General features: G+C 35.2%; 1 protein-coding gene across 5 annotated transcripts in view; it reads right to left on the minus strand.

Annotated features, from left to right (window-relative positions):
• The window catches only part of ADK (adenosine kinase), a 518,777-nt gene that overhangs the window by 87,465 nt on the left and 409,170 nt on the right, over window positions 1–22,142 (minus strand). For all 5 annotated transcript variants that reach the window (XM_008696067.2, XM_008696069.2, XM_008696071.2 and 2 more), the window contains one exon: window positions 5,941–5,976. In XM_008696067.2, coding sequence (XP_008694289.1) covers window positions 5,941–5,976 — 36 coding nt within the window. The remainder of the gene's footprint in view (window positions 1–5,940; window positions 5,977–22,142) is intronic.

Genomic DNA, 22,142 nt, shown 5'->3' on the forward strand with positions numbered 1-22,142 from the left:
ATCATCAACATTAAGACAATGGGACATCATATACCTCCCCAAGATCATGCACTGAGAAGGGCAAATCGCTTCTGTGATATTTCTGGCAAAATGCATAACCTCAACTTAATTAACAGAAAATATCAGAGAAACTCAAATTGAGGGGCATTTATAAAATGATTGGCAAGTACTCTTCAGAAGGATCAAGATCGTAAACAAGGAAAGAATGAGAAACTGTCACAGATAGGAAGAGACAAAGGAGACCTGACAAATAAATGCAATTTGTTTTCCTGGATTAGATTCTCAAACGGAAAAAGGAAATTAAGGAGAAACTGGTGAAATCAGAATAAAGACTGTAGTTCAGTTATTGGTAGCATACTAATGTTAACTTCCTTGTTTTGATCATTATACTTTTCATTTGTGTAAGATGTTACATTAGGGAAAGCTGAGTGTTTTCCCTATTTTTGCAAATTTTCTAAGTCTAAAATTATTTCAAAATAAAAGTTGAAAATAATTGTTGTGAGGATGAAAGAAGATGAGGTAAGTGAAAGACCTTAATGCAATATTTAGCACATGCTAAGTACTTAATAAATATTAATTTCTTTCCTCTAATGACCACCATTTTAATACTCTCCAAAACTGCCATATCCTGAGGTTGCCCCAAAATCTCTAGAAAAGGCCTCAAGAGTTTTGAGTATTGGGAATTCAATTATGTTATCTAATAAGGGAGGAGAGAAAGGAAAAAGGGGGGAGGAGTAGAAGAAAGCTCATACAATTTAGCTATGAGCCATGTATATAGCTCTGAAGTGCTCACTAAATCTTAACTTCTACAAGCAGTAGGTATTATTCCTATATCCTCATTTTGTAGGTGAATAAACTGAGTCACAGAGAAGTTAAGAAGCTTCCCAAGGTCATAAATATACTAAGTGGTGGAGGCAGGGCTAGCACCCACAAAGTCTGACCCCAGAAATTACACTCATAACCAATATTCCATGCTATGCACAGGCTGTACTGCTTTTTGAATTCCGGCAGTGTGCTTTCTGTTGTTATCACAAAACTATAGCATGTTCAACTGAAATAATTTTTCTACCACATGCACAAGTCATTACTGATCTTGTATTTAAGTTTCCTGTTTTTTTTTCTCTTAATTATTCTGGCTTGTATTTTAGCCTAGTGATTTTCAATTTTTGACTTCCAAGATATTTCTCATTTTCCAAGGTCATTTGGAAATCTAATCTCCTCCTCCAATATGTTAGGATGTGAATGAGAAAGAAGTGTAGTATATAAAGAGTATGAGACTTAAAGAGCTCGCCCTGGTTCTGGCTCTATGGTATATTAGCTATGCGTGACCTTGAACAAGTCATGTAGCCTATTTTTTTATCTGTTGAACTAAAACGGCAATACACGCCCTACCTACCCCCAAAAGGTGTGTGTGAATATTAAATGTATTAATCATATGTTGGAAAAGGTTTTATAAACTGCGAGGCATTTTATAAATGTTAAATTATGCTTTTATTGTCACTGCTGATCACACACTTAAATTTAGCATTGTCTTCCAAATTAAAGAATACACTCTCTTCATTCCATTTTTAACAAGCTGATGATACAAATGTTAATACTGTCATAATCTACCTACTCCTATAGAATACCAATTGTGGTGTTCCCACACATTGCCTCACTTAACCATATCACACTCCTTTGTTTTCCAAATAGAAACTCCTATAATAATTATGGTGTTCACATGACGTGTCAGTCTCCAGTCTTATCTCCTACTACCTCCTCCTCGCTTACTTCATTCCAGTCACATTGGCCTTCTGTCAGTTCTTGAAGTACATAGTACATTATGCTCTTTCCTCTTTGGGGGCCTATATACTCTTGTTCGTTCTGTTTGAAATTTGTTTCCCTGTTGTGTGTTTGTTTTGCTTTTTTCTGTCAATGCTCTATATCCGTATCTTTCAAGTTTTACTTTCTTCAGAGAGTCCTTCCATGGCTATCGTATCTAAAAAACAGGAAACCCTCCCATGTTCTCTTTCACAGTATACTCTCTGGTTATTTCTGTCTTGTCCTCAGGGTCTATCAAAGTGTTAGGCACAGAGTTAGTGCTCAGTAAATATTTATTGAATGAATAAATGACTAAATGCAGAGAATTAAAAGACTACCTTTCTCTTTCTGTTAATTTACTCTCTTAAAACTGTCCTCTTTTGGGACTCAGTCACCTAGAAAAGCAGCATTGTACTCTCTTAGCGAGCACGACCTAACGTAGTGTCTTATTTCCAGACACTCTGGGTGATCATTCATTGTATTCCTTGTATTTGTGAGGAACACAAGAACCTTAGAAAAATCTTGGGAGAATTCTTTGGGAATCAATACCTCCTGAATACTCTGTGGACCTTCTATCCAGTGTTGATCAATGGCATTTTCTGTGATGATGGATATGTTCTATATCTGCACTGTCTAGTATGGTAGTCCCTAGCTACATAAGCTATAGAGTGCACTTGAAATGTCCTGTTGAGATTTAGGAAATGAATTTTAAATTTTATTTAATTTGAATTAATTTGAATTTAAATAACCATATGTGGCTAATGGATGCCATATTGGATAACACAATTCAATACTTTCCTGCCTTGGTGGTACAAGATGATAAAGTTATTAATGGTCAGAGAAAGATTACAAGTCTGAGATTCTCTGGATAGAGTCAGGGGCTGTGGGAAAAGTTGGAAAAGGGAAAAGGATTGCTTTGTTTCCTCTATGGTCAGAAGTAATATATCTTAGAGATCTAAAATAAAATTAAAATTCTTTGCTTGGAGTAAACTGAATAAATGACCCAGTAGAGAAGTTATGAATTACCTTCATCATTTGGCATAGAGTCCATTGCACAAAGAATGAAAATACAAAGAATATTATATTTAGGTTTTGGAGGTATTTATTTAATTTAAATCAATTTTCAATACAGCTTTTAAAAGGTTTCATAATGAAACATTTTTAAGTACCTTATTTTTATTTAGGTTCTAAAAATACAAACCTTTAATCGCTTCAGTTCAAGATAAAGTAGATTTAAAAACACACTGCAGTCTGAACTTATTTTCCAGAATAATAAAAGGCCTCATGAAACTTTTTACCTCAAGAATTGTCATTTTAAATTCTTAGCAATATATCCTCTCCTGCTTTGTGCTCTGCCCAGCTCCAGTTTTTATCTCACTCTCCAGTGCCCTCCTAAGCTGCCTCTTCTTACTAAAAATTGCCCAATTCATTTTAAAGATTAAAGATTTTTTTAAAAAGAAAGACTATCTAAAATTTGCAGAGAAGCTAACCAGAATATCATAAACAATGCCACTGAAGATATTTCCTGATGAATAAACACTGGTTATTTTTAGAGGCATTTGGACTGGTCTGTTAACAGACATATCACTAGTGGCAATACTCAGTGGCTTTGGGAACTGATTGGGATTTATAATAGAAAATGAGGATAGGACAGCAGAGCTGGTGGAAAGAAAAAAAATGCTCACCTTTCTTTTTAATCTTTTCATTTCTTTCCTCATTCATGTCCCAATTTAGAGGTAAAATTAAGGTTGAGAAGGATAAAATGTAGATTTTGTCTATTTTGTCATAGACCTGAGAGCACTGACACATTTCTATAGGTATTAAACCATTAAGATAAAGTGATTTATTCTTGTTTGAATCTTTAAAAACACCAAGTTTCAAACCCAGGCTTTCCTATTACTGTCTAATAGACTAAGGAAACTTTAATGACATTTAAAAACCACTGAATTCCCCTCGATAGCATTCCATATATGGATTATATTTATAATAACAAAAATATTCTACTCATGGCTCTTATATATTTTGCAATGCTTGTAGTATTTTAGGGAACCCATGAAGGGACACATCAAGACACGGTGTGCTTTACCTAATCTAACATATCACTGTCAACATCACCAACAGAGTAGTTTTGCTATGTTAGAAGGTAATAAGATATACTATTATAAACATCATCACCTTGTTTATATGCTGTAATCAATTACAGCAGATTTATGGTAAAAAAAAAATTCTAGAATCGGTAAATAAGAACAGAAAAGTTAATATGTGCCGGTTAGTAGAAAATAGAAAAAGTAGTTTGTCACTAAGACTGAATTTAAACCAAGCATATTCAAAGCATGTAGCTCAAGTGGGCAATGAAAGTATGAATTTGGGTTTAATAAACTATTTAAAAATTATTATCTGCACGTACTACAGAGTCATGATCATTTGTTAAGCAACATGTTATATTTCTAAGCATATACAAAACCAGTTATTTTCTAGAACTAAAATACATTTTTTAATGTTAGCACTGAAAACAAGCTATAAATTTACATTTGACAAGCTCTTATCTATGGAGAATACTGATGTAACAAAAGAGAGTATCGATTGTTAATATTACAACTTAACATTATGAAACCTTAAGACATGACTGCAAACATTTACTTAAATTCTCATGATCAAAACATTTGACATTTAAATTGAAAATTACCCTGAGTATATTTACTTGTGAATACCAATTACCAGTTTGGGAAATTACAAAGTGAAACTTAAATTAGATTAAAAAAATACTTGGAAATTTTTATTTCTTCTACATGTGAATCAACCCTACATTTATAAGAATGTATTAAAACAATAAAAGAAAACTCCCAAGCAGCTATCATAGTTCTAATAATCAAGTATTTTGAAGCAAGCTTTTCTGCTCTGAATTGATTTTTTCATAGAACTTATACCACAAGCTACTGACTTCCTCCAAGAAGAGGAAGCTTTATGTCTGGTTGTCAAGTCCTATGACATGTATTACTTTGTTGCTTGATAATGAATCTGTCTTTAGTACATTTAAATAGTAGTTCCATCACAAATTCATATAACACTTTTCTCTAAAGAGTTCAAAGTGAGCTTACTGATACATCTAAATCAATGCTCACAGCTTCTGTAGATGGTAGACAATACTGAGCATGTAAATAAAAGAGTTTCTATATTCCAGCTCTAGTCAGTTTAATTTTTAAAAATTACTACCATGCAACATTCCAAGTTGCTGTACAGAACACAGCATTCTACATAGTTCTGGCTCAATAATTATGATGCTTATAAAACTTATAAACTCAGTTTGTGAATTCTCTTTCACTTAACCTGGGTTCAGATTAAAGTCAGTGTTCTCTAACAATCAACTAGAAAATGGATATTATATAGATAAAAACATGGTCTTGTCTGTTATCATAATTTTGCCAACAACAACAACCACATGAAGTTTTGAATCTTGACAAGTAATACTTCCACTAGGAAAACAGAATTAGGACCTGGAAATTAAAGTCAATTATTGATACTTGGTTTCAGAAAATTTATATGTTTTATGCTATCAAAAAAAAAAAAAAAAAAAAAGAAGAGAGAGAGAGAGAAAGATGGAAAAAGAAAGATTAAAACAGGAAGTTTATATGAGCAGGATTTAAATTAATCAGTTCATAACAACTGTTAAGTACAACCTTTTGGAAATTAATTTGCATAATGATAATCTACATGTGGTAGGGGTGAAATTATTTAAATGACATTATATTTCACTATTTAGTCTTGCTCCACCACTGCTTTAGCAGTGAATCCTTATGAAATGTAATACAGCTAATGAGGTAGCTTTTTAACTGAACAAACTGACAGGCCCCATATCTGCAGAGGCAGCTTGAAACCGTGCCCAACCTCTTGGCTTCCCAAGAGGCTTTTCAAAATTCAATAAATAACATCTGTAGGCGATGTTGGGTGCAGACCTAGCAGAGTGCGTCATAACACTGTGCTGGCAGAACAAAGAAACCATGACGACTGCCAAGTTTCCATGGCAACTGCTGCGAGGCTCTGAGAGTATAATAGCACATCAATCACTGTCCAAAAGAACTTCATTATCAGCTAGAAAAAACCTTTAGGATCTGTTTAGTGTGCAATTGTGGGTTAACTCACCTCAAAGCCTTGCTCTCTAGCAAAAGTGGCAGCTTCCTGAAATAAAAAAAAAAAAGAACAGTTAATTATAAAGTGCTAGGTAATGAAGAAATAATCCATTTTGAAACTCATTCAAACAGTCTTCTTTTTACACAATTATCTCAATATACCCACATAGTTCAATTTTTATTCTTACACCAAAAAAGATTTCTTCTTTTCCTTGGCATGAAAAAAAAAGGCAGCATAATGTCAACACACTTCACAAGTTGGAATAAAGAAGATGTAGTGCATGTTTTTACTGTAGCTGTCACAGTGAGTTCAGGTGTTTTGACCCCAGCAAAGAAAGACAATCATTTGAAACCTAAGGAACATACCGGTGGTTGTGTTTTTAATTGAAACAATACCTTTCAGAAAGCTCTTCTGCAGAGAAGAATGTCTGCTAATAAATGTATAGATCCAGAAAATCACCATTTTGCAATCCCTGATGAAATTTATTCAGGCAAGGATCATCAATGGATGCTAAATTTATTAGATAAAAGGATGACGGGAAGCTGGGTATTTCATGGAATCAAAATATCCCAGATTATATGCCAGTCACGAGGAGCAAAGTATAACTTTATAATGGAAGGATCAAGCTGTCATCACCTTAACCCAGTGATCGATCTTATCAGTTTTCATCATTAATAGTGGAATCACTAAATATTCTGTGCCTGTCATTCTGATGCAGTATAAAGGACACAGCACCACCTATAAAGTTTTCTGACCACATTTTTAACATTAATTAATCAAAACTTTAATTCAATAACTGCAGTCTACAGAAATATAGAGGATAGGAGAACAAGTTAAATGATACAATGAGAAAGTAAATGGGGAAATCCAGAAAGTAGGCCATTCTACAGGACAAATAGCTTGGTCTCTTCAATAAATCAATGTCATGACAACTTGGGGAGGGGAAAAATGACCAAGAGCAATGTATAGACCTTAACTGAATCTTGTCTTTAACAAACTATTCAAGAAAGGCATTTTTTTGGACAATTAGAGAAATTTGATTATAAAACAGGATTGAGATAACATTAGGAATTATTAATTTGATAATGTAAATTTCCTTAATTTTAGGTTTCTTCTGAAGTATTCAGGGATAAAATGGCATTATATATGTACCTTATTTTAGAATACTAAAAAATTAAAGTGAAGTAAAAATGGCAAAATGTTATTAACTATTAAATCTAGATGTATTTTATCACTGAAATTTTTAATATATTGTCATCTCGTTTGTTAGCATTGTCTTTGTTATTTAATGCTCATTTCAAATTTGTATTTTGTTGCCTTTTTTCCAATCTAAGTTTTCATGGAGCTAACTGTTCAAACATACCACTTTTTGGGATATTTTCTATTTTCCATTTTTTCTTTCTCACTGAGGTTATTCAGAATTATATAATCAGATTTGGAGAAGGTTTTCCTCCAAAAAAAATCTAGATGTATTTAGTATTTTTACTTTGTGTGTTTGAAAACTTTTATAGCACATAGTCTTCCTTCTCCCCAATTTCTCTTTTATATAGATGACAGGGTAACGAAAGTTGAACATTAAAAAAAAGTTAAAATTTTTATTTTTATTTTATTTTTTAAATATTTAATCTATTTATTAGAGAGAGAGAACGAGAGGGGGAAGGGGCAGAGGGAGAGAGAGAATCTCAAGCAGACTACATGCTGAGCGTGAAGCCAGACATGGGGCTGGATCTCACGACCCTGAGATCACAACCTGAGTTGAAATCAAGAGTCGGATATTTAACCAACTGAGCCACCCACCAGGCACCCCTATTTAAAATTTTTAAATCGCGGTTTTTCTAGGTTCCTAAATATCTTAAGGGCACAATCTGATGAACATTACTATATCCACTAATGCTCTTAAAACAGGCTATCAAATGACAAAAACACATCTGTGTAACCAAATCCTTTCCCTTTCTGTACTCTCTGCATATATTTTAATTTTAGGACTGATACAGAAAATAGAAGCAATATTACTTTTCAACTCAACTTCCCTCTTGAAAATGAAAAAAAAAAAACTGCAGACAACTGTCAAGAGCCTCTACATCTTAACTTACATTCCTCCAAAATTATCTTTGCCAAGAGATATTAATAGAAGGATGGGATTTGAGCCTGAGTAGTGAGCAGATCCAACTCAACTGAAACGACTGCTGCACCAAACCATGTAAGGCAGAAAGTCAGTGTCTCCAGCACAAATTTGGGTACTATCTACGTGTTAAGGAAAACACTGGGAAAAGAAGTATGTATGCACTTATGGTCCAATATACTAAAGACATATAGATTTAAAGACCCATTGTGAGGGCTTGAAAAGGTCGAAATGGATGATTTCAGCTAAACGCTGAAGTTAACAGAGATAAGCTGAAAGTACAATTCCTCAGGCTGTTTGCTAGAGAAGCATAAGGCTGATTGAGTTAGCCTTGGTGATGTAGATTAATGAAAAACTGAATTATGATCGTAACAATAGGCATGAGCAAGGTTAGCCTCTTGGACAACTTACTTAAAACAGAACTTGATATACCACATAGTCAATAATATTTGCTGGCCTGAATGTCAAGGAAAAGGTTAAGTTTCAAAAGATATCAATGTAATATTTTTCCAAGCTGTTCAATCCAAGAATTAACCAAGCTAATTCTTATATCAAAAAAGATAACTGAAAAGCTCTGCTAGAATTGCTTATTTATATAGAGCTTCATCAGAGGCATGAAAGAAGCCCAGAGAACCAGAAGACAAAATTAATATGAAGAATCTGTATGACTAAAACTGCACTAAGACACAAAAAACTCAAAATTCAACATACAGTAGTTAAAATGCTTTTTTAATGTCCAGTTTTGCTCACACATTAACTGTGATCTGTTATGGTATAGTGGAACTGACTAATTGCAAGAAGACACATACATAAATGTCAGATCATTATTCTTTAAGGAAACCAGGCCCTAGGACACTTCCACATCTGTAAACTATTTGAAGTGCCAACATATTTCTGATTGAGGAAGGATACGCTGAAGAGAAGTCAACTCAATTTTTTATCTTAGCGCCCCCTCACTCAGGTTTGCAGAGCTGTGCCCTATCACTGAAAAGCTAAGCACTTGTTCTATAGCTTAAAAAGATCTTATCTCCTGACTTCCTCCCACCTTCTTTTGATCTTGAGCTGGTGCCCCCAGTCACTCCATTAGAGAAGGCAGCTGGCTCACATCATTGCAGATTTTCCCACAGCTAACCTCTGATCTGAAGGTGTTTGTAGATACAATGATGGTACAACATTTATTTTTTCCCTCCCAGCAAAACAAATAATAAAACAACATAGGGGAAACAGTTTGACCTAGTAAGAATTTTAACCAGAACTTTAGTCCTCAGATTCACTGCATGGAGGGACAGAAAGAAGAGGCATTAGGTCTGAAAGTAGGGAAGGAAAAAGGGGTATAGATGGTGGGCAGAAGAGTAAGGCAGTTTCCAAATATCAGGGTTAATTCCAAGTGAACTGATCATACTAAATTGAAGAGGACTTTTTAGTGTGTCTTTGCAGCAAAAGTGAGAAAAGAAAACAAGCACGTCCCCATCTGTGCTGCCCCAGGGCGCCACGTACTGAGTTCACAAATCTAATGAAGCAGTCAGGTTAAAATCCAACCGCAGAGTGGATGTGACGTGCGGAGAACAGCTAGGGTTAGAATAGAGAAGCAGGGCGGTTCCTAATGCAGGTGATTATCCATGTGATAATCATTATATTTACAGGCTTTCCATTTTAGATCTGACATCAAAAATCACAAAGGAGGAGGGATTAAGGAAATAAACAACTGACAGAGGCTTTCCTGTTCCCCTGAGAGTGTAGCACTTTCATTCATGCATGACAAGCAACAAAAGCAAAACCAAACAGGCCAGGGAAGAGTATTTCTGAGAGGGCTGGATTTCACATTAACACTTCTTTCCATTTTGATAACTTTCACTATTATTCAGTTTCCAAGACAGGTCACATTTTCAGAATTAGTTCCCATTGTTGTCTATGCTCTAATACAGTATCATTTTTGGTTTACAATGAATGATACTCACATAATATGTCTTTTACAACAGCAAAGACATTTTTTTCCTTCCTGGAATTGAGTGTTGTGAATAAAATGACATATAATTAAAGTCTCAGACTCTCATCTACACCACGTTATTTAGGATTTGCAGTAGGCTTGCTGCTTCATCGACCAGGCTAAAAGGGTGCTAGTGAAACAACCACCACGTATGGGTTCTGAGGTTTACAAAAGAAAGAAGCTGAAATTCATGGTTAATGAAAACTATGGAATACTTACATTGTGAGCTATTTAAAGGGATTAGCAAGCCACTATTAGAAAGCACAATCCTTAGATTATACAGAAAGGAAGGAGAAGCTCAGGTGCATGTTTGTGTGTATCAAAGAGCTATTTCCTTTATATTCAATTGAGGAGAAAACTGTTTTCTCTGCAGTTTGTCTGATAACACCGCAGTTTTAATTTATAAAGGGGAATGATCTGTAATCAATATTAAACGAAAATCATAAATTGTCCATATTCTTATTTCAATTCCAATTATTTGTTGCTAGTTATAGGGAAATACAAATGATTTCTGTATTGACCTTGTACCCTCTGACTTTGTGAAATTTACTTTTTAGTTATAGGAACTATTATTTTGCTTCTGTAAAGAAAGATAGTTTTCTATGGTCCTATTAAACATACTACAAAGTTATTTTGAGAAGTTAGAAAATGCCTTTAAAAACAAAATTTACCTCTCTTTTCTCCAGGGTTATCTGAAGAGTATGACTATTAACGACCATCACTACCACAGCTCATAACCCTTGCCCTTGCACTTCTTGCTCTGCACTTGAAGGCACTGAGCCCAGTTAGAACCATCATCTGCTTGCTAATGTTACCACTCTATTTTTAATCTCAGACATGAGGGGTCCTGGTATAGGCTGAAACTTCATGTAATGAAATAAAAATGCAGAAGATCCAACTCAGGACCAAACAAAGGTAACTTCTGACTATCTACAGAAAGGAGCCCATCCAACCAAAACAAATTACTTTGCTGCTCCAAAGTATGGAGGAAGCAGAAAATTCACGGCGGGGGTGGGGGGTGGGTGGGTGAGGGGGGCATGGTCCACAGTCAAGTCACAGGAGTCCAGAGCTTTTGGAAAAGCCAAGGGCGAATGGAGCCACCAAACCACTAATGTTGTTTTTACTTTGTTATCGCTCCATTTAACAAGTATTTATCTCCTATGTATAGTTTAAGTTAATCCTTACAAAAATCCTCACAAAAATCAAATCAAATCAAAGTAAGTCCAGTCAACAGATGAATCACAGGGTGAGCAAATTATGAAAAGATAATTTAAATACATACTATCTAAATGGTTTTGTATAACTGATTATGGTTAACAATTTCTTCTATACAGATAACCAGGATATATTATCTTTTACATAAAATTTGCTTTTTGGCCTCAAGTTTAGTTTCAATTTACAATGTCCTTCATTATTCTGAAGCAATGATTACCTTACTGAGAACAGAGTAAGGTATTTAAGTAGTGCCAGATCCTCGGGTGAGAAAAATATTATTGAATCAAGTCTAATACTATTATAAGGTCTGTGACAGCTGTAGCAGGGATACACTTCTAAATCATTCTAATATTTAATGATAAAGAACTACCTGTTGCTTATTTCTTTTCATGTAATATATCATAAAGACTTATGTTGCTTAAGCTTTTAAATATTTCCTCATGCTGTCCTTCAGACTAAGAATTACCTTTTCTTTATGCTATCTAAAAAGTCATTTATATACTTTTTATGACACTGCATTAATGTTATACTATTTTTAATACACTGATTTTGATGAAGAAAAGTTTAAATTTGAAAATAAAGTAAAAGGGTAGAGAAAAATCAGTAAGTAAATTATGTGTCTGGGAACTGCTTTTTAAAATAAATTTTATTCACAAAAATTTCTGTGCTGGCTTCTCCAAGGAATATAACACACAACTTTTTGGGGATTTTCAACCTGTGCTCTGACATTTATTACCATATGCTTCCTGTCTGCAGAATGCTGAATAGAAATATTATTTAACATTTATTGAGTGCCAAAAACTCAGTGGGGCAAAGTATAAGCTATAAAGACATTCATGGCCCCGATCCAATAGGTTTATAATAAAAGTCACATAGACAGTATATAAATTATACCTCAATAAACATGACTGAAAAAAAACATTAGGCAGCCAAAATACAAGGCAAAAAAATAGTTTTAGCTTAGGACATACCTAACCCTTCCACAAAGTAGTTTATTAGCTGATGAGTCTATTATAGCAAGGAGAGTTGTTCATTCCCACCTTTAAGCATATTTAATGGTGGTAACTAAAAGAAAACAAAGTTAGGAAAAGTACTTCAACGAAATTGATTGATTAGCTGTTTCGGTAACTTCTAGACTAACCAAGTTTTTCAGATACTGAAGAAAGAGGAGAGATGATAGTATAAGAAAAATCTCAGACCTGTTATTGGGCCTCTTATTGGATATTATATGTCCATTTTTAATGAGACAACACATGCTTGACACAAAGGAAACACTCAACAAATGTCTATTATTTTCCTTATCTCATTTGATCCTCATAAAAATCCCATAAAATAGATTCCTCATCTCACAGATGAGTATCTGAAGGTTCAGAGAAATTAAAGTATGTCCAAGACCATATAGCTATAATTATTATAGGTAGCACTTGGATCTGAGCCTTCCTAAATGGTTTGTGCTGGTCTTCTACTGATGAATTCTTTCAGTTTTTATGCCTAAAAAAGTCTTTGTTTTGGTTTTGGTTTTTTGAAAGGTATTTTTGCTAGGTATAGAATTCTAGGTTGTCAATTTTTTTCTTTCAGTGCGCTATGCTTGCACTGTTTCAGATTCTAAGACTGCTATTATTCTAATCTTTGTTTCTCTGTACATAATGTGTCTTAAAAAAAATTAACCTGGCTGCTTCTAAGATTTTATCACTGATTACATGCAATTTCATTGTGATGTTTCTTGGTATGGTTTTCTCCTTGTTTTTTGGGGCTTACGATTTGTTGAACTTCTTGGATTTGTGGGGTTTATAGTTTTCATCAAATTTGGAACATTTATGAATTCAAATATTTTCCTTCACTCTCTTCTTTCCTAAGACTCCATATATGTATATTAGATCACCTGATACTGTCCCACAGCTCATTCATGCACGGATCATTGTTTTTCAGTGACTTTATTCTCTCAGTGTTTAATTTCAAATAGCTTCTGCTGCTGTGTCTTAAAGATCACTAATTACTATTTTTTTCTTCTGCAATGTCTGTTTTCATCCAGTGCATTTTTCCTCTCTAGAAGTTGTCTTTTTTATGTCTCTTCTTAACAGGCTTATGCTTTCCTTTACCCTCTTGAGATACAGAATATATTTAGAAATGTTAATCCTTGTCAAATAATTCTAACATCTGTGCCATTTCTAAATCCATGTCTATTGATTGATGCTTGTTCTCATTTTGGGTTGTATTTTCCTGCATCTTTACATGGCTCAGTAATTTTGACTGGATGTTGGACATTATGAATTTTATGTTTTTGGGTGCTGGATTTTTGGTATTACTTTACACATTTTTTGACGTTTACTCTGAAATTCAGTTAGGTTACTTGGAAATAGTTTGGTCCTTTCTAGGTTTATTTTTAAGCTTTGGTAGGTGAAATGACAGCAGCCTTTAATCTAGAGCAAATCTGATATCCTACTGATGTAATATCTTTTTGAGTACTAAATAAAATATCCCATTTATTAGAGAGAGGTTTCTCCACTCTGGCTACTGGAGACATAAACTGCTATCACTCTGTGTGAACTTGGGGGAATGTTCCATCTGGTTCTTTCCAGTGGTTTCATCCTTCACCTTGAATACTCTCCTCATATACACGTGCTGACCAGCGTTCACCTAAAGACTCCAGGGAACCCTCTGCAGATATTTAGTGTGTGTGTTTTGTGTCTGTGCAGCTTTCTTCTCTGGTATTCTTTCCTGTAAATTCTAGCTATCTTGGCCTCCTTCAGTTCTTAACTCAGTTTCTGTTCAGTTGGACCTCTGGGTTTAGGACCTCCCTTCCTGCACTGTAGACTAGAAACTCTGTTTAAACAGAATGCTATGGCAATTGTAGTATTCTCTCATTTGTTTACCTTCTCTGAGGGATCACTATCCTGTGCTGGCTATTGTCTAATGTCTGGAGACTGTTGTTTTATTTATTTTGTCTGGTTTTACATTGTTTAAGGAGGGAAGATAAATCCAGTGTCTCTTACTCAATTATTCCAGCAGAAGTTCAGTGTGGGTCCATCTTAAAGTACAGATTCTAAAATATCCTGGCACATCCAACAAATCTGTAGTTCTCTATTTAGTGGTTAAAAAAGCCAAAGACAAAACAGATTGATCATTTATCTTAAGCATCTCATACATTGCTTTTTGCATCTTATTGTACAAAGGATACAGTTCCTATACTTAGAGCTGCTGCACTAAATCATAAACACTCTACTTTATCAGTAATCTATATCTGAAATCCTTTGAAGAATAACTCTAGTTCTAAACCCTTTTTTACTTTACATGTCCTATATAATTGTCATTTTCTTGCTTTTTATCTTACCAGCTAGAAAGCCCCAGATAAGTAGCAACATCTTTCCTTTTTAAAAATTTTTTTTCCCTGAGCCTCTCCTTCAACCAATAGTGGGCTTTAATATAATGTATGATCAATACATTATGCCCAGGGTCAGCAGCCTACAAGACCAATTGGGCCCACTGCCTATTTTTATAAATGAAGTTTTACTGAAACACAGCAATGCTCATTCATTGACACATTGTCTATTATTGCTATCATGTTACCACAGCAGAGTTAACTAGTTCAATAGAGACCATACTCGCTGGATTTCTACAGAAAAAGTTTGCTGACCCCTAAATTATGTTATTAGTAGGGTACTTATATGTTTCAAAACAGATTTTTTCTTTTTAATTAAGTTACCAATGAAGAATTGAAGGCCCTATGAAGAGTAGGCTTCAGCTTGTTAGCCTTGAGGAAAGTAAAATGTGTATCTTTTGACAAGTCTTATTTCTTTCATTCACTGGCAAAACAAAAACAAAAACAAACAAACAAAAAACAAACCAAAAAACAAAAAAGCCAAAACAAACCAAACCAACCCAAAACACTAAAACCCAAATCACTAACGTTAAAAAAAAAAAAAAAGACAGCAGAAGTCAGATAAATAATCAATTCTTATGAGTTTAGATACATATGTACTCACGACAACAAGAAAGGCATTATGGACCAGTGCTAAGTATTAGACAAAGGGAAAATCTCAGATGGGGAGAGATTAGCATTCTGTTAACTGCCTAATGATTCCTTTCTCTCAGTTTAAAGATGTACCAATATCCTTTATATTGTCCATATTCCATGCATGATCCTTCCCAAGTTGTCAGGGTGTGATACCACTGCCACCATAAAGCCCGGAGGCCACTCTAATGACCCAACTTATTCTAGTCTGGAAATCATACAAAATTAACTTTAAGAAAATAAGGTAAAAATAAAATGAAAACAATATGTAAAACACAGAAATGGACAACTGCACAGGGCAGAGTTGTTTTTATAAACCTTTCTGTGAGCAAATCGGCAAGGGTAAGGCATAAGATATGGCAGAGGAATATGGATTTTACAGAGATCACCAGTTTCTAGTTGTTTTGACTCTTAAGTTCAGATCTATCACAAAAGCTCCTCTATTCCTTAGGTCTCTTGGTCTTCTGAGGAAGAAGAGAGAATATTAATATTCACGGTCCAAAATGTTACTGGACTAGTAAAAAAAGGAATTTATAGGAGTACATTGTGATTTAATAACGCAACAAAATATAGTAAAAACGAAAAAGCATCTAGTCTCCTACCTTTAGTAAAAAAAAGGAAACAAATAAGAAAAAGCTAATTTCTCCCCAGTCTGAATTTTGACCTATGGATATATATATATAAAATACCACTTTTTAAAAAAACCATTTATTTATTTATTTATTTATTTATTTATTTATTTATCAGAGATAGACAGCCAGCTAGAGAGGGAACACAAGCAGGGGGAGTGGGAGAGGAAGAAGCAGGCTCCCAGCGGAGGAGCCCGATGTGGGACTCGATCCTGAAATGCCGGGATCACGCCCTGAGCCAAAGGCAGACGCCTAACGACTGCGCCACCCAGGCGCTCCTAAAATACCACTTTCAAAAATCACCAATACCAGTATCACTTCCTTCTTCTTGCTAGCTAATAATAATCACGTACAGAGTGGATTGTAACAAGTCCAACGTATAAACAAACTTAAGTTCACGATGGCCAGTGGGAAGTAGCAAGGATAGCCATGGAAGTAATGATCAACACAGGTATCCTCAGAGAGAAGAAAAAGAAGTCAAAGAAAAAAATCCAGTGAAAAAGAAATTAGCCAAATGTACAAGTCAGGCTATTAAAAAAAAGTCACAGAAAAATGGTAGAAAACACCCAACAGAGCAAGTAGCAGGGTACTCAATAAATGTCAGATGGAAAGTGTGATTTCACTTACCCTTGCTGTATGAAAAATAGGTTTGAAAAGATATTAAATATTTCTGAAAAGCTCATATTGCATTTGATAATGAAATGGGAGCCAATCATTTTAGTCTAAAAACTAGAATTCAAGAAATGTCTATCTTTCTACTTCTTGTCAGAATCTGAGAGAACACATTATCCAATCTTAGTGCTTGCCTGTGGAGTTTTGGAGTCAAAGGATGAGTTTTCATTGGGTATCAACAACACATGGGTAATTGAAGGTAATACAGCACAGAGCTAGTAACAAAATACTGGCATTTTTATTGCACTGAACATTATAAAGTGATTGGGCTAACAGATGGGATTTTGCTAACAGCAATTTTGACTTATTGTACATTGTATTACAAGTTGGCTTCCACCTACATCCATTTCAGAGACTGTGTTCTCACCGATCTTAGCCTTTCCTCTTGACTTTTTTGAATAGGACTTAATTGCTTTTCTTGAAGGAAGAAGGATTTCTGCATAGTGTAAAATTTAGGAATAATTTTTAAAAATAAAATGAGTACTCATTTCCTTCTATTCTTTCAGAGGTTTAGTTTCAATCTCCAAATTTCTTTGCATTGCCAATTACTCTTCATTTCTTGAATAAATATTTTCCCTCCTTTGGGTCTTTGGACAATTTTCCCCAGCTTAATCCTGTACATTCAAGCTCTTTTGTTTGGATTTCCTAATTCCAGTGGATAATTTAATAGGTGAGAAATGAGACTTCACTGATATTTCAGAGTTTGAATTTCCTACCCATTCCTAGAAACTCTCCTTCCTACTTTTCTGTTGTGTATCTTCTTTCCCCCACCCCCATTTTTTAAAAGATTTATTTATTTGAGAGAGAGAGAGAGAGAGAGAGAGAGAGATTATGGGGGGGGCAGGGGCAGAGAAAGAGAGAGACTCTCCAGCAGACTCCCCACTGACTGGTGAGCCTGATGCGGGGCTTGATCGCATTACCCTGAGGATCATGACCTGAGCTGAAGTGAAGAGTAAGAGGCTTTTTTTTTTTTTTAAGATTTTTAAAAATTTATTTATTTGACAGTGATATAAAGCCAGCGAAAGAGAGAACACAAGCAGGGGGAGCGGGAGAGGAAGAAGCAGGCTCCCAGCAGAGGAGCCCGATGCGGGGCTCGATCCCAGGACCCTGGGATCACGCCCTTAGCTGAAGGCAGATGCTTAATGACTGAGCCACTCAGGCGCCCCAAGAGTCAGAGGCTTAACTGACTGAGCTACTCAGGCTTTTCTTTCCCTTTCTTTTCTCATCTTTCTGTTGCTTATCTTCTTTCTCATTTGTTAAATTACCTAAAGACAGTCTTTCTCTAGAATTCAGCTACCAATTTTCTGATCTGTTTTCTCTTTACATTTTTGGGAGGGTAATTTCCTCTATTATTTTTATTTGCTATCATCACCATATATCCTGTCTAACTTCCAGAGTCCCTTTGACACTTTCTCTTTGTATCTGAGAGCTTCAAAGTTCTGCCAAGAACATTTTATAAGCATAAGGCCTGTAGTATCTGTAGCCTTGTTTCCATTCCTACCAACAAAACCCTAGGTCAGGCCTGTACTACCTCTTGCCTAGATTATATAGTCACTTAACCAGTCTTTGGTACCAGTCACCCTCAGCTTGAATGCATCCTTGCACATGACCATTAGATTGACCTTCCTAAATATCAACTCGATTAGCTTTTGCCCAAAAAGCTACCTATTGCTTCCTGATTAAAGTCCTAGTTCCACAGCCTGACTTTCAAAGGTCCTCCATAAAGCGCCCCTACTTTTCCTTTCTAGCCTGCTCTTTTACTATTCCCTTATACATGTACCAGATGCCACTCAAACTAGAATACTTGCTATTCTCTGAACATGTCCCAGGCTTTTTTGTCTTCATGCTACCTTGCACATGTAGGCACTAAATGAATTAGAATGCCCTTCAACCACCCTTGTCAAAATCCTACCAATCCCTCCAGGGTTAGTTCAACCATCTTCTGCTTAATGGAAGCCTCCTTGAATTGTTCATGGTCTCTCCTTTCCCTATCTCCAGAAGTGGCTTTCTGCATTGCAGAAGAGTTTTGCTCAATTTGTAAAGGTTTCTCTTATGGCAATTATGTGCAGACTGGAAATATAGTTATTTGTATAGACAGTTTATCTCTCCTACTAGATTATAAATTTTTAGCACAGAAACTCTTTCCCACTTTGTATCCTCAAAGCATCTAACATATTGCTCTGCACAGAATCCTTGTTGATTTACCAAATGATAAAGACAAAGCACTTGCCTACATTAAGCAAAGAATACCTCTGCAGTAGATTTATATTGACTTGATTTCTTGTGTTCATACTTTATTTTTGGGATCAGAGTTCACTAACTTAGTGCTGTGTATATGCCTCTATTATGCTATTTCTTGCTCTGAATTATAATTTATTTATATGGTCTCTTTTTTCCCTTAGCCTATGAGCTTCTTGAGAACTGGGTTTTATATCTTATCCTAGAACTTTGCCTTGCACATAGTGTGATTAGATAAATGTGCACTGGAATGAGTTAAACTGATCAAAAGAATGTTATTTAAAAAGGCAAAAGATCTTTGTATATCGGGGCGCCTGGGTGGCACAGCGGTTAAGCGTCTGCCTTCGGCTTAGGGCGTGATCCCGGCGTTGTGGGATTGAGCCCCACATCAGGCTCCTCCGAAATGAGCCTGCTTCTTCCTCTCCCACTCCCCTGCTTGTGTTCCCTCTCTCGCTGGCTGTCTCTATCTCTGTCGAATAAATAAATAAAATCTTTAAAAAAAAAAAAGATCTCTGTATATATGAGTATTGAGATTTTCTAAGATTTGGTTAAATATTTCATAAACTGCTGGTCTGCTGTGTTCTGTGAGTATTTATGCAATCCACATCTTGGTCATATTGGCAGTTCTGCTCTGGAAAGTTACCATAAAGGTTGTTGGCATTTGCCTCATTTCCAAGTAACATACAAATAATCACTCTGGACTCCAGAAGTGTGGGAAAATAAATTTCTGTTGTTTAAGCCAAAAAACCCCAAAACAAACAAACAAACAAAAAACCCTTACAAATAATCAGGGTGATAGCTTTTCCCAAGATAATACTTTATTCTGAATTTTAAAATTATAATTATATTTTCAAAGATACATAGAGTCCAGACATCACTGGCAGATACTGGGTATCAAAGAGTACCATATAAGGATAAGTGTCAAAGATTTACGATAGAAGCAGCAAGAACAGCAAAAAACAAACCAACAAGTTAACTAAACAAAAACCATAAGACACCCTACATACAGATTAAATAATAGGGGTAAATAGTAAACACAATTCAATTTGAGGACCAACTAAGCACTTTTATGACAAGCTACTATTTTACTTTGCTGACCTGCAAGATAATTAGAAAATTTATAGCATGTGGGATAAAAACAGAAGTCTAAATGAGCTTATAACCAGCAATAAGTGACTTTGGTACACTTCACGATTTAAAAATGAAGCCTTTCTTTTTTCTCTAGCAAATAAATACTAATATATACTTGTAGGACTTCTCTTGGTTGTGATGATTTAAGCAAATTTTTGATTATCTGTTGTAGGAATAAAACGGGGTAGCAATAACTTTCTTACATCTGTTTCAAGAACTTTAGCAACCAATGAACACATTAGATACCACTTATTTCCAGGGTTATATGGAACTCTGCTAGACACATCTGATTAAATAAAATAAGAATAATTAAGATAAAAGCAAAAACTAAAGTCAGAGTATAGTAGGTTGCAATTGAAATTAAAAGGAAAGAGAACAAAAGAAGGCTTTAGGGTGAAGGGAAATTTTTTTTAAAGCAAACCCTACCCCCAACATGGGGCTTGAACTCACAGTCCCAAGATCAAGAGTTGCATGGTCTACTGACTGAGGCAGCCAGGTACCCCAGAATTTGATATAAATCTAGAAACACAGGTAAAAATTAATGTGAAGCTATAATAAGGAAGGACACAGAGGTACGGAAAATGAAAGATATATTCTGAGAATAGCAAGTGGTCCATTTTGGCTGGATCATAAGGGATGAGTACAGGAGCAGAAAGCACTACAATTTGAAAGGTAGAGTTAGTCTTTAATAAGTTCGGGCAATGGATTTATTAATTTATTTCACGATGTAGTAAGTAGATGGAGAAGGTGAGAGATATTAAGGTTTTTGAGCAGGTAAGTGGCATAATTAGGACTAGATTTTAGAAAGATTAGCTTACTTAGCAGCATTATGTAGACTGGATAGAGAAGGGAAGACAAATGAAGATTCTTAGATGGCAATCAGAAAACAGATGACTAATGCAAAATATTTTAACTCAAAGAATAAAGTATAGAAATGACAAGTTCTGGGGCACCTGGGTAGTTCAGTCAGTTAAGCCTCTGACTCTTGGTTTTGACTCAGGGCATGATCTCAGGGTTGTAGGATGGAGCCCCACGTTGGGTTCCATCCTCAGTGAGGAGTAGGCTTGAGATTCTTTCTCCACCCCCCTCTGCTCTTCCCCCTGCTCATGCTCTCTCTCTAAATGAATAAAATCTTTTTTTTTTAAAGATGTTATTTATTTATTTGACAGAGAGAGAGACAGCCAGTGAGAGAGGGAACACAAGCAGGGGGAGTGGGAGAGGAAGAAGCAGGCTCATAGCAGAGGAGTCTGACGTGAGGCTTGATCCCAGAATGCTGGGATCATGCCCTGAGCCAAAGGCAGACGCTTAACGACTGCGCCACCCAGGCGCCCTAAATAAATAAAATCTTTTTAAAAAAATTAAAAGAAGAAAGAAATGACAAGTTCTAAGATATACACAATATAATAAATTTTAGGTAAACAATCAGCTTGCTTTCCATGTTCATAAAATAATGGTATAAAAACAATCCTAGAGTTGGAATCAAGAAACTTGATTTCCAATTCTTGCTTTGCCTCTTATATGACTTTGGACAAGACACAAACTGTCTTTCTCAGATTCCTCATCTCAAAAATGAGACACTTATAATATTGTCTTAAGTCCTTCTAATTCTAAAATTCAACGACTATAAAAATGACTTTTGGAAGGTCTCTAACAACCAGATAACCTCCTATCAGGGAGGGTTTCCTAAGCAAAAAGTCCAGCGACTTTGGCTTAAATCAGTGAGTAGATTTAATTATCTGTCATTTTCTACTGCTTATATCTTTTTGTAAAAGGTAAAGTAACTTTTTAGAAGATAGGAAAAGATTCATTCCTTCTTTAAAAGCCAAAATTCAAGAAACCTTTCGCCTTATTCATGGATACTTAAACCCTTGCCAAGAAAAACAAATTGTAAAATATGGAGGTTGGAAAATGTGAATCATCACTGGTATTAAAACCTACAGTTAATAATTATGTTGCAGTTTCAAACTACTGCTGAATCCCATTAGGTTTTTAAGCATAAATTCAATAAGAATTTATGATTTTATAAATGGCATTTAAATGTATTCAGAAGTAGAAACAAGAACCATCTGATAGAGAAGTGATTGTGGCTAAAACGAAAAGAAGGAGAAAATAAAGACATAAGGAGGCCAGAAGGTGAAGGAGAGGAAGGAAATAGAAAGTAATGATTCTATGGCTAAAGTCAGGCAAATGCTTATAAATTTATCTTTT

This window comes from Ursus maritimus, unplaced genomic scaffold, assembly GCF_017311325.1.
Source record: "Ursus maritimus isolate PB19 unplaced genomic scaffold, ASM1731132v1 scaffold_7, whole genome shotgun sequence".
NCBI lineage: Eukaryota > Metazoa > Chordata > Mammalia > Carnivora > Ursidae > Ursus > Ursus maritimus.